The 14,117-nt window shown below is 53.3% G+C and overlaps 1 protein-coding gene across 1 annotated transcript in view; it reads right to left on the minus strand.

Annotated features, from left to right (window-relative positions):
- LOC137427450 (fibrocystin-L-like) overlaps nucleotides 1-14,117 on the minus strand; it is a 186,226-nt gene that overhangs the window by 34,963 nt on the left and 137,146 nt on the right. Inside the window, exon 15 of the mRNA XM_068116962.2 lies at nucleotides 1,220-1,372. Coding sequence (XP_067973063.2) covers nucleotides 1,220-1,372 — 153 coding nt within the window. The remainder of the gene's footprint in view (nucleotides 1-1,219; nucleotides 1,373-14,117) is intronic.

Below are 14,117 nucleotides of genomic sequence, written 5' to 3' on the forward strand. Positions count from 1 at the left end.
CTCGGAGATAGCTTCATCGCGGGAGATTCCAATGATTCTGAACGCTTTGGTTTCAACAGCGTGAAGACGAGCTAGGTGTGAGGCAGGAGCACCAGCCCAGAGGGGAGAGCAGTATTCCATTGAGCTGCTGCGGATGAAAGCCTTGTATGTGGTGAGGAGCTCAGCTGTGCCGAGGAAGGACTTCGCACGACGGAGGATGCCCAGTCGGCGACTGGCTTTGGAGGCCAGCTTGGAAATGTGGTTTTCCCAGGAAAGATCATGGCAGATAGTGAGACCCAAAAGCTTGAGTGACAGAACTTCTTGGAGAGGATTATTCAGAAAGTAGATGGGAGGGTTGTCCAGTCGGTCTTTTCGGAGAGACACAGTAAGAGTGTGAGATTTGTCAGGATTGAAAGACATGTTCCACTTGTTTGCCCAGTCTGTGATTTTGTCCAGGTCTGCAGAGAGTGAGGAGGCTGCAGACTGCCGATCTGAGGGATGAGGAATGGACCGGCAGAGAGTGGAGTCATCAGCAAAGAGGTAGAGAGGATTTTCCAGAGTCGGAGAGATCATTGATGAAGACCAGAAAAAGCACAGGGCCCAGAACACTGCCTTGAGGAACTCCAGCCTGAACAGGTAGAGGAGATGAGAGAAACCCATTCAGGGCCACACGTTGACTACGACTGGAGAGGAAGTCCGATTTATAAAAGACATGGTATACAAATATTATTCGCCAGTCCCGCAAGGTGGATAAGAATAATTAGGGCTGTTAATGAAGTGGTGTTAGAGTGAGAGAGAAAGAGAGAGAAAGAGAGAGAGAAGAGAGAGAAAGAGAGAGAGAGAGAGAGAGAGAGAGAGAGAGAGAGAGAGAGAGAGAGAGAGAGAGAGAGAAAGAGAGAGAAAGAGAGAGAAAGAGAGAAGAGAGAGAGAGAGAGAGAGAGAGAAAGAGAGAGAAAGAGAGAGAGAAAGAGAGAGAAAGAGAGAGAAAGAGAGAGAAAGAGAGAGAAAGAGAAAGAGAGAGAGAGAGAGAGAGAGAGAGAGAGAGAGAGAGAGAGTCAAGACTTTGCTTAAAAATGGGGGAAAAAATCCTCTTGATTGTCCATTGCAGACTGCTACTCCACTCTGGATGGATTCCGTTAACCTCCCTTTAATTGTGACATTTTGCCGTCAAATGAGACCTGCAAAGTTACACGAGTCACATGATACAACAGATAAAATGGAGGATATGCCATTGGCGTACCTTGGACGGAGTCATCCATTCGTCCCACATAAACCCAGGCTTCAGCGTCGGTGCTGGAGAACGAGCCGGTGAACTCGAAGGTCACGTGCCGACTCAACACGCCAACAACACCTGCCACCTTCACCGGTGATGAATCCACAACTAAGGAGACAGCTGTGCAAAAAGGGCAAAGGTGTGTATGACGTCATGCTCATCTCCAGGCAGAAATGCCACATTGTTTCAGATAGTTTCTCGTGCTGTGTATCCTAACATGACAATTCTATGTAAATTGTGTTTTGTTTGAGTAATCTTAATCTTGTATTGAAAAACAATGCAAATTGATACTTGTGACAACTAGAACGACACTCTTTGACGTCATGACATCGCCCGATATGCCTCTGGCCACATTATTACATTTCCTTACACATACTTGCACCAAGTTTGATCTAAAATCACTTCAGCTGTTCTCAAGTATCACATGTTTACCTGGCGTGACCTGTGACCTTTGATGCAGAAATCTAGTCAGTTAATGTGCATCATCATCATATACACTTATACCAAGTTTGGTCAAAATCCCGTCATTGGTTCAAAAGTTAGTGCAGTGACAGAATTTTTACCGAATGGGACCTCTGACCTCTTGACCCCAAAATCTAATCAGTTCATCTTTGCATCATAATATATCCTTGTACCAAGTTTGATTTGGATCCCTTCAGCCGTTCTTAAATTATCACGAAAACCTATCACGCACGCATGGACGGACGCACGCATGGACGGACGCACGCACGCATGGACGGACGCACGCAAGGACGGACGCACGCACGCATGGACGGACGCACGCACGCATGGACGGACGCACGCACGCATGGACGGACGCACGCACGCAAGGACGGACGCACGCACGCATGGACGGACGCACGCACGCATGGACGGACGCACGCACGCATGGACGGACGCACGCACGCACGCAAGGACGGACGCACGCACGCATGGACGGACGCACGCACAGACAACACTGAAACAAAATGCCTCTGGTGACTCCATTGGCAATTGTGGATTTAAGCTTGAATAGACCGAGTGCCACAATGGTTTGAGCATCCTCTACGGGTCTTGGAGGTTGTCACATGTGTAAACGACCGATTCAAAACCACATGTCCTCCAAACTTCCTGCTCTTCCCACCACTCTAGATAATCTCCAACCCTCGGAGAGCTCCCTTGCACTTTTTCCTGCACAATCTGGTCCCTTTCAAACACAATCTGCTTCACCACTCTGATCAAAGCAACAAAAACCTCGCTACCTTTTCTTGTCAAACTATAACCATTCCAAAAGCCAAAACTGCCTTATCAATAACACAGAACCACACACTCCCAGTCAATAACAGAGAACCACACACTCCCTGTCAATAACACAGAACCACACACTCCCTGTCAATAACACAGAACCACACACTCCCTGTCAATAACACAGAACCACACACTCCCTGTCAATAACATAGAACCACACACTCCCTGTCAATAACACAGAACCACACACTCCCTGTCAATAACACAGAACCACACACTCCCTGTCAATAACACAGAACCACACACTCCCTGTCAATAACACAGAACCACACACTCCCAGTCAATAACACAGAACCACGCACTCCCTGTCAATAACACAGAACCACACACTCCCAGTCAATAACACAGAACCACACACTCCCAGTCAATAACATAGAACCACACACTCCCAGTCAATAACATAGAACCACACACTCCCAGTCAATAACACAGAACCACACACTCCCAGTCAATAACACAGAACCACACACTCCCAGTCAATAACACAGAACCACACACTCCCAGTCAATAACACAGAACCACACACTCCCTGTCAATAACACAGAACCACACACTCCCATTCAATAACACAGAACCACACACTCCCAGTCAATAACACAGAACCACACACTCCCTGTCAATAACATAGAACCACACACTCCCAGTCAATAACACAGAACCACACACTCCCTGTCAATAACACAGAACCACACACTCCCAGTCAATAACACAGAACCACACACTCCCAGTCAATAACAAAGAACCACACACTCCCAGTCAATAACATAGAACCACACACTCCCTGTCAATAACACAGAACCAGCCACTGCATAAATCAGCGACACCTGCGACACACCAGTCACACAGATCCCTCGGCATTATTCGGACCGTTCATGACAGTTCAAGATATTCATCCGGATGGAACTTGGTCCATTCTTCATTCATCCGGAACACGAGATTCATTCATTACTTTTGGCAAAAGGTTTCTCGGGATCTCAAATGGCTTATCGAGTAATGTATCGAGGATGAGCCTATTAAAATGTGCAGGTGGGGTGGCTAAGCATCATCATCATCTTCATCTTCATCATCATCATTATCATCACCACCGTCAGCATCACTAATATCATCATCGTTATCACCATCATTAGGCCGAGAAAAATATATTTCCGGGTTCTAATCAGCGCGCGCATCGATTTTGACCCTGCGCGTCAACAATTTTTTTTCAAATTTGGTATCGACGTTCGCGCACGGTTCTCCCCTACAACACTGCGTTTAGTTTGTCCAAATCCAACCAGCCGTTCCAAAGATATGAGTAGTTTTGTGTGCCGTGACGTCATGAATCTAATAGGGAAGTTGCATGTGACGTCATCGTCTTAGTCACGTGACCGCTTGGGTGGCAAAACATTGCTTCTGCCACCATACGTAATGGCGGCAATTTGAAACTCGTCTCGCATATAAATTGCCCCCTACACGATGGTAAAGAGTTGTTGTGCTGTCGGATGTACAGCCCGATTTCATCCGGACGACACAATGCTAAAACGGATTCATGGCTGCCTTGACTGCAGCTCTCAGGTGAGAATATGGCTCATGAGGTTGTTACCGTCGCTCGTGTTACATGGTCCTCCCGGTAACTACCTGGTCTTGGTGACCCCCGGACCGTGGGAGGACCCCGCCAGAAAGATCTCTGATTTATACGCGTTCGTAATGCAATAAATATGAAAGACACAAACAATTCAGGTCAATAAGCAACCCCACACCAAGGATCCAGATTAATTAATAATATATTCTCAATCCATCAACAACAATCAACAATCAATCCGCAATATTACTAAGATGGCCATCTTATATATTTCCCCCCTTTCCCCACTCACGACCCCTCAATGGTCACTGTCCCTCACAATGTCTCTGGGCCCCTCCAGACCAAGGTGAAGGTCGACTTCTCCGCACACAGGCGGTTGAACGAACCCCTGGCTGACGTGCTCCAAACGTGCACGTCGCGTACCGGGAACAGCTGCTGCAGTGCACACCTCCTTGCCAAGCAAAGCGGGCAAAGCAAAGCGCAGCTCGCAAAGCGCGCGAGGCCCAAGGTGCGACCCGTACGCGTCCTTGTAGACGTTGAGGCGAACTGTGCCGGACGCTTGGTTCCGTGCACGAACCCACGGCAACTTGACGTGTAACCGGTAATTACCCCGCGCAGGTAACTCCTCTCGCCAGACGGGCTTTCAAACGCAGCGTTCCCCACGCTGCTCAATATCGACACCGCTCGCGTCGGAGCTGGGCGATGAGCAGAAGATGGCCGCCTTCCCCCGGACCTCGTGTCTCTCCTTTTTTCTTCCGGTTCACTATCCCGTTTCCGGTCTCCTGTTATCCAGAGCCTCTCTAACCATTTAACCACAACAACCTTTAATAGAATAAACATTAATAAGCAATGACATGAATAGTAATTCACCTAAATCCGGGATCCGTAACACTCCCCCCCTTCAAGAAAGAAAGTTTGAACCCCGCGAAAACTTTCTGGGCCGGCCAACTTTGATAAACAAACCCGATACTCCAAATCATCAGTTCCCCCCGGGCACAATTATCGCATCTCAAAAACTAGAATCCGGGCACTCGGTAGAGCGCATACCTTCGCCGCAGCTACTGTTCTGTACTTGGCATGGGAGTGTATGCGATGTGAAACTTTATGTTGTAGCGGCTGCCGCTGGGGTTACACAATCGCCTTGCACCTATCAAGGACGCGGAGCGATCACCAGGCCGGGCTCGTCCAGGACGCCCGGGCAGGCCCGCGCTCGACTTGCCAGGCCTCGGTCGGGACGCCCGGGCAGGCTCGCCCTCGGCTTGCCAGGCCGCAGCCGGCCCGCGGGGCCACGCCCCCTGGCGCCAGGCCTGGGCAAACCCCCTGGCGGAATAGATATATATTGCCGACCGTAAAACGTTTTTCCCAGAGTGCCTGAGTGTTTGATTCTAATAAAGCAGCTCAGATGAATTCAAGCTTTTTGTCGCGTCCATTCTTTCGATCGACGTGGGAGCCACAGCTCCTTCATTGGTGACCTACCGACATGGACACGGCAGTCGCCCTTAAACTGCCTACCTTCTGGGAGGCTCACGCGGCGGTTTGGTTCGCACAAGCGGAGTCCCTGTTCGCCCTGCGGGGCATCACGGCGGACGACACCTGCTTCCACCACGTGGTCGCTGCGCTCGGTTCAGCCACCGCAGCCCGCGCCCTGAGCCTCCTCGAGAGCCCGCCAGCCGCGGACAAATACGGCGCGATTAAGAAGCTTCTCCTCGATGCTTTCGCCCTCCCAGCGGCGGAACGCGCACGGCGCCTGCTCGATTTGCCGGAGCTCGGCGACACGCGCCCTTCCGAGCGAATGGACTACATGCTTTCGCTGCTCGGCGAGCACTCTCCGGCATTCCTGTTCCGGGAGCTGTTCCTCCGTCAGCTGCCTAACCCGGTACGCCTCGCCCTGGCAAGCACGACGATCACAGATCCCCGGGCCCTTGCCAGAGAAGCCGACAAAATCTCCGCCGCGGGACAGCGCATCGCAGCGGCGACATGGGACCCGCCGCCGCCTGATGCACCATCCATGGCGCCCGAGCACCCGGCGCGTTCGACGGCCGAACTGCCGACGCAATTGGCGGCCGCTATACCGAGCCGACCACGTTCAGCACGACGTCCGAAGCCTCCACCCGACCAAGCGTGGTGTTCCTATCATGCCAGGTTCGGACAGAAGGCCCGGACATGCCGACCCCCGTGCACCTTCGGCGGGTCGGGAAACGGCCAGGCCGGCGTTCATTACCTGCCATGAGCGCCGGCCACAGTCACACGGGCAACTTACTGTTCATCACGGATAAAGCGTCCGGACGGCGCTTCCTGTGCGACACCGGCGCCCAAGTGAGCGTCATGCCCGCCTCTGACCAGGACAGGCAATCCGCGGTTTGCGGCCCCTCCTTGGTTGCGGCCAACGGATCGACTATCCGCACCTTCGGCCCGCGCAACGTCACCCTCTGCTTCGGCGGCCAACGCTTCGCTTGGACGTTTGTAACCGCCAACGTGCCCATGGCTCTGCTCGGCGCCGACTTCCTCTGCGCACACGGACTGCTGGTGGACGTCCAACGGCGTCGTTTAATCAACGCTGAAACCTTCAGCTCCCTGGTATGCACATTGAGCAGCTCCGCGCCGACCGAGCTGGCATGCACCGTCCCGGCGGCGAACGAGTTTGCTCGCCTGCTCGCGGAGTTCCCGGCCCTCACGCGGCCGACGTTTTCGGCCGTCGCAGTACGGCATGGGATCGAGCACCACATACCAACCACGGGCCCGCCGGTCTACGCCAGGGCCCGCCGCCTCGACCCAGCCAAGCTTGCCGTTGCGAAGGCCGAATTCGACGCGTTGGAGCACCTCGGCATCGTGCGGCGCTCCGATAGCGCGTGGGCCTCGCCACTGCACATCGTGCCAAAGCCGGGGGGTGGATGGCGCCCGTGTGGCGACTACCGCCGTCTTAATGACGCTACAACACCCGACAGGTACCCGATCCCGCATATCCAAGACTTCTCCGCCCGTCTGGCGGGACGGGTCATTTTTTCAAAAATTGATCTCATACGGGGATATCACCAGGTACCTGTCAGGGCGGCCGACGTCCCTAAAACGGCAGTCATCACGCCGTTCGGCTTATTCGAGTTCTTGCGGATGCCGTTTGGTCTCAAGAACGCGGCTCAGGCGTTCCAGCGCTTGATGGACGGCGTGCTGCGTGACCTGCCGTTCCTTTTCGTTTACCTGGACGACATCCTCGTCGCCAGCACGTCCCGGGCCGAGCACCTCCTCCACCTCCGAACACTGTTCGGGCGCCTCAGCGAGCACGGCCTCATCGTCAACCCGGCCAAATGCCACTTCGGCACGACGGCCGTTGATTTTTTGGGCCACCACATCACCAAGAACGGGGCTGTGCCGCTGCCAACCAAGGTCGAGGCCATCACCACTTTCCCGCGTCCCCGCACCATAAAGGCCCTGCAGGAATTCCTGGGAATGGTGAATTTTTATCACCGCTTCGTGCCCCGCGCTGCTCAACTCATGCGGCCCCTCTACGAAGCCCTCCGGGGCAAGCCGGCCAAGCACGACATCGCCTGGTCCGCAGCAATGGATGCGGCCTTCCAAAGCTCAAAGCGGGCCCTCGCCGACGCAACACTGCTCGCTCACCCGGTGCTCAACGCTCCCATCGCCCTCACCACGGATGCCTCCGACTACGCGGTGGGCGCCGTACATGAGCAATGGGTGAACGGGGTTTGGCAGCCACTCGCTTTTTTCAGCCGGCAGCTCCGGCCGAACGAGCTCAAATACAGCACGTTTGACCGGGAGCTCCTCGGTCTACACCTGGCCGTCCGCCATTTCCGCCACCTCCTGGAGGGCCGACCTTTCACGGCGTTCGTCGACCACAAGCCGTTGGTTTACGTCATGGCCAAGGTCACGGAGCCATGGTCGGCCCGCCAACAGCGCCACCTCTCCGCCGTGTCGGAGTTTACCACGGACATCCGGCACGTCGCCGGCAAAAACAACGCCGTGGCCGACTGTCTTTCCCGGGCCAGCGCGAACGCGGTCCACCTGGGCGTGGATTTTGCGCTCATGGCGGCGGACCAAACCACCGACACCACGGTGCAAGCCCTCCGGGCGGCGGACACGGGCCTCCGCCTGGCCGACATCCCCTGCGCGGACACTGTCCTGCTCTGCGACGTCTCCCAAGGCCGGCCTCGCCCCATCGTGCCCGTCACCTGGCAACGCCGCATCTTCGCCTCCCTCCACGGCCTTTCCCACCCGGGCCGGAAAGCTTCCCAGAAGCTGGTGTCGGCGCGTTTCGTCTGGCACGGCCTTCGTCGGGACGTCCGCGATTGGACCAGCGCCTGCACCGCCTGCCAACGGGCCAAGGTCCACCGACACACCCAGGCCCCGCTGGCACCTTTCACCGTGCCCGAACGACGTTTCGACCACGTCAACGTGGATCTGGTGGGCCCCCTTCCCCCATCACGAGGGTTCACACACCTGCTCACCATGGTGGACAGGACCACCAGGTGGCCGGAGGCCGTTCCCCTCGTCTCCACCACCACCGCCGACGTGGCGCAGGCCTTCATCGCCACCTGGGTCGCCCGCTTCGGCGCACCGGCGGACATCTCGTCAGACCGCGGACCACAGTTCACCTCCGAGCTGTGGGGCGCGGTCGCCCGCAACCTGGGGGTCAAGCTCCACCGTACTACGGCCTACCACCCCCAAGCAAACGGGTTGTGCGAGCGATTCCACCGCTCCATGAAGGCCGCGCTCATGGCCGGCCTTCAAGACGGCGGTTGGGCCGACCGGCTGCCGTGGGTCCTTTTGGGCCTTCGCACGGCCCCCAAGGAGGACCTCCAGGCATCCACCGCCGAGCTGGTCTATGGCCAGGTGCTACGCGTCCCGGGCGAATTCGTGCCCGACGCTACCAGCCCCTGGTCCGCAGCTCGCCAGCGCTCGGACCTCCAGGAGGCCGCCCGACGGTTTGCCCCCGTGCCGACATCCCACCACGGTGACCCCCAGTCCTACGTCCCCCCAGCACTCCGCACCGCGGAGTATGTTTTTGTGCGTCACGACGCACATCGGCGGCCACTCCAGCCGCCGTACGACGGGCCCTTCCGGGTGCTGCGACGGGACGACAAGTCGTTCGTCATCGACATCGGCGGCAGGTCGGACCGGATTGCAGTGGACCGCCTCAAGCCGGCGCACGTGGACGTCGACCACCCACCACGGGTGGCCCTCCCGCCGCGGCGAGGCCGCCCCCCGTCCACGGTGCCCCCCACTCGACCGCCCACCACCTCACCGGACCCCCTCCCACGACCCACCAGGGGTCGCTTCGGCCGGGTCATCAGGACCCCCCTCAAGTTGACCCTGCCGGTGCAAGTCGATTCTGGGGGGACGTGTGTAGCGGCTGCCGCTGGGGTTACACAATCGCCTTGCACCTATCAAGGACGCGGAGCGATCACCAGGCCGGGCTCGTCCAGGACGCCCGGGCAGGCCCGCGCTCGACTTGCCAGGCCTCGGTCGGGACGCCCGGTCAGGCTCGCCCTCGGCTTGCCAGGCCGCAGCCGGCCCGCGGGGCCACGCCCCCTGGCGCCAGGCCTGGGCAAACCCCCTGGCGGAATAGATATATATTGCCGACCGTAAAACGTTTTTCCCAGAGTGCCTGAGTGTTTGATTCTAATAAAGCAGCTCAGATGAATTCAAGCTTTTTGTCGCGTCCATTCTTTCGATCGACGTGGGAGCCACAGCTCCTTCAATGTGAAATGCGATCGATTTTTAAAAATCAGAATTTGAGCAAATCTGTTTCATTCGTCTGTTAATATGCCTCCCCGATTGACAAATCTGCAATTTGAATTTCATTTGAGGTTGAAATGATTGCGGGAGATCGCGTTATAGTGATGACGTCTTGGATGGACATCCTCTTCTTCAGTCGCTCATAACTTTGAGTGAAATACGATCGAGTTAAAAATAGTCAGAATTTGAGCAAATCTGTTTCATTCGTTTGTTAATATGCCTCATCTCTTGACAAATCTGCAATTATAATTTTTTTTGAGGTTGAAATGATCGCGGGAGATTGCGTTATAGTGATGACGTCCTGGATGGACATCTTCTTCTTCAGTCGCGCATAACTTTGAGTGAAATACGATCGAGTTAAAAATAGTCAGAATTTGAGCAAATCTGTTTCCCAAAATCTAATCAAATGTGTCCCGTATAATAACCAATCATCCCACCAAATTTCATGCAATTCGGTTGAATACTTTTTGAGTTATGCGATTAACATACACACACACAGACATACAAATAAATACACAGCGATCAAAACATAACCTTCCGCTTTTGCGAAGGTAATAAAGCACCAATCTTTCACCAAAACCCCCCAGAGATTCCAAGGTAATTCCCTCTAGACCAAGCGTCAACAACTTCTAGTTGCTCTTGGATGGAGGCCCAGCTGAGTACTCACTACATGGACGCCTTAAGGAATGTGGGGCTCACGGTTAGTCCGTGCAGGAACGTTCCCTACCGGGACGCCTTTTAAGAACGTGGCGTTCACGGTTAGCCCGTGTAGGAGCCCAGGCTCGGCGGCTCCGCCGTATATAGAGTGCTTCAACTTCTCCGGACTCCTAACAGTTACGGTGGGACCCCTTGTCCCAGCAGTCACCTGACTGGCGGTCTCCTTCTCGGCCAGTCCTCTGCCAATCATTCTTTCGGGAGATGCCGTAACTCTGGGAGCCTCCATAGTAATATCGGCTGCTGCCAACACCAAAACTACTGCCAAGTGGTCCTCTTCTGTAGACCTCTCGACGCCTACGAAATGCCTTCCCTACTGTTATGGTCCGACCCTCCAAATCCTTACCATTCCAATTCTTCTCTGCCTCCCTGGCGTCTTTACCTTCGCAAAAGCGGAAGGTTATGTTTTGATCGCTGTGTATTTATTTGTATGTCTGTGTGTGTGTGTGTATGTTATTCGCATAACTCAAAAAGTATTCAACCGAATTGCATGAAATTTGGTGGGATGATTGGTTATTATACGGGACACATTTGATTAGATTTTGGGAGCAATCGGGTCAAAGGTCAAGGTCAAGGTCACGAAAAGGTCAAAATCGTATTTTTACCATAGCTGCGGCGAAGGTATGCGCTCTACCGAGTGCTTTCTCTTGGATGCGTGAACGAATCTTATCTTCATCAAACTTTCAGAGGTTCACACCCTTGGTATTCTGGAAGCAGGAATACCACAGCAAGATGTTCCAAGATATTTCAAATACCACAGGAACACCATTTAATTATTAAAGTATTTACCATTATTAGCTTGTTTGTATGTCTGTGTGTGTGTGTGTGTGTATGTTATTCGCATAACTCAAAAAGTATTCAACCGAATTGCATGAAATTTGGTGGGATGATTGGTTATTATACGGGACACATTTGATTAGATTTTGGGAGCAATCGGGTCAAAGGTCAAGGTCAAGGTCACGAAAAGGTCAAAATCGTATTTTTACCATAGCGCGGTCAATTTTTATCCAATTGGCATGCAACTAATGCCAAAATGTTCAGAATTCAATGCCCGATCTTGTGATATACGACATGACCCAGTGAAGACATTACCCTTGTTAGCGGTTGGGGGTCAAAGGTCAGGGGGGTCACGACCTTGCAAAATGTGCGTTTTTTGTCATAACTCGGTCAATTCTTATCCGATTTGCATGAAATCAGCACCAAACTGTTCACTGTTCTGTTCCCTACACTCCCATGCCAAGTACAGAACAGTAGCTGCGGCGAAGGTATGCGCTCTACCGAGTGCCCGTTCTAGTTTGTGCTTGCAAACGTGACAAAGCCGAACCCTCTTGACCGTTGCGTTTCCCTGTCTTTTACCACCCGCACTTCCACCAGCGGCCCATATCTGTTGAAGACAGAGGTCAGAACTTCTTCCTCTGTGTTGAAGTTCAGTCCCCCTACAAATAACTTGGCACTTTTGTCGCCATCCCGAGCTGGGGTGGTGTTATTTCCCCTGCGGGGCTCTTTACCCACCCTCGGGTTACCATAAATTTGCCCCCCGGCCAAATCATTCCCGATAATCACAGATACCCCCTCTACAGGAAGCGTGGCTTGTAAACCGACGGTGACCGGTCCTGACACCAAATCGGATTCCAAATGGATGACATGAAGTGGGGCACTAACACAGCCACCGATCCCTTGTAACCGAACACTATCACCAGTTGCGGTACTCTTTGACAATGGCAAAATGCCTTCAAGCATTAAGGATTGATGGGCTCCTGTGTCCCTCAATACCCTAACAGGTCTTGGGTTAGTCAAGTCTCCCTCGAGTGAGACAAACCCCTCATAAATAAATGGTTGGTAACTCTTCTGTGGGCGATTTCTTACGCTAGCCATCGCATTCGGAGTTGTAATAGTCGGACTCCGCTCTGGGTTGTCCCTTTTCATGAGGTAACAACTGGACATCAAGTGTCCAGGTTTTTTGCAAAAGGCGCAAGTAGGCCCGGAGGAAAACCTCGTGGTCTGCCTCGGGCCCCCCGGGAAATAAGTTTGTCTTGGGCCCGTAGCCCTCTGATTTCGAACAGTTGGGGTATCCGCGTTGTCCCCATAATCCTCTCGAGGCCGCCGCCATGTATTGTCGTTCTCCGCACCGGGTGTTCCATAACTCCCCTGCTGAAGTCTAGGCGAGGAGCTAGGTGTGTGGACCCCTATCCGGTGTGTTAAGGCATAATCATCTGCCATGGTGGCTGCGTCCCACAACTTTGGTACTTTCTTTTCCTGCAGGTACACTTTGATGTCCTCGTGGACACACTGTTGAAATTCCTCCACCAGCATCAGGTCACGCAATGCTTCGAAGTCGTTCCCGACTCCTTTCGACTCACACCACCGATCAAACATGTTTTCTTTCACTCTGGCAAACTCCACATGGGTCTCACTCTCCCTCTTCCTGGCATTCCTGAATTTTTGCCGGTAAGCTTCAGGAACCAACTCATAGGCTTTGAGGATGTGCTTCTTCAATACCTCATAATCTGCACATTGGTCCATTGGTAGCGCCGAATAAATCTCTTGAGCTTTACCCACCAGCACACTTTGCACTAGTATGGTCCAGGCCTCCTCCAGCCAGTTTAACTGTCGAGCCACTTTCTCAAAGTGTGGAAAAAATTGAGTGACTTCCTTATCACTGAAGGGTGGAACCAGCCTCACATGTCTGCCCACCTCCCAGGTGTTCTGGCTAGGTGTCGACCCCGTCAGCAAGGGTGGTACCTCTCCCCGTTCTCTCATTAAATCCAGCTCCTTGAATTTAATTTCTTGCTGAAGCGCCAGATCACGTTCCTTCAACTCCCTTTCGGCTTTTCTCTCCTCTGCTTCGAGTTCCCTGGCAGCTCTCCTCTCCTCTGCTTTTCTCCCTTCTAACCTTTCCTGGAGTTCTCGTTCCACTCTCCTTTCCTCTGCTTGTTTCTCTTCTCTCCTCTCTTCTGCTTTCCTTTCTTCTTCTGCTCTTTCCTTTTCTGCTTTCCTTTCTTCTTCTTCTAACCTTTCCTGGAGTTCTCGTTCCACTCTCCTTTCCTCTGCTTGTTTCTCTTCTCTCCTCTCTTCTGCTTTCCTTTCCTCCGTTTTCATCCTTTCTAACCTTTCCTGGAGTTCTCGTTCCACTCTCCTTTCCTCTGCTTGTTTCTCTTCTCTCCTCTCTTCTGCTTTCCTTTCCTCTTCTGCTCTTTCCTTTGCTGCTTTCCTTTCTTCTTCTTTGATCCGTTCCTGGCTCCGTAATTGCAACTCCAGTTTCCGGATCTCAACGTCTTCTGGTTCTTCGGGTAGCCACTGCCAGGCTAACTCGTCCCATGTTCCTAATCCCACCATAGATTGTATCACCGTGGTCTGCAACTCTGCCTTCCTCAAATTAGTTCGGACCTCCAAGTTAAAATGTTTGGCCAATTTCAAGAGGTCCGCTTTTAGTAACGCTCGGAACTGTGCCTCACTAGGTGTTACCGCAAAGTTCTGTGCAACAAACGCCATGGTGACTATCGTTAACACCTGTTAACCTTCACCCAAGACTTTACCACAATTTCTCAAAAATTT

The sequence above is a fragment of the Myxine glutinosa genome, chromosome 5 (genome assembly GCF_964187855.1).
Source record: "Myxine glutinosa chromosome 5, kmMyxGlut1.1, whole genome shotgun sequence".
Taxonomy (NCBI): domain Eukaryota; kingdom Metazoa; phylum Chordata; class Myxini; order Myxiniformes; family Myxinidae; genus Myxine; species Myxine glutinosa.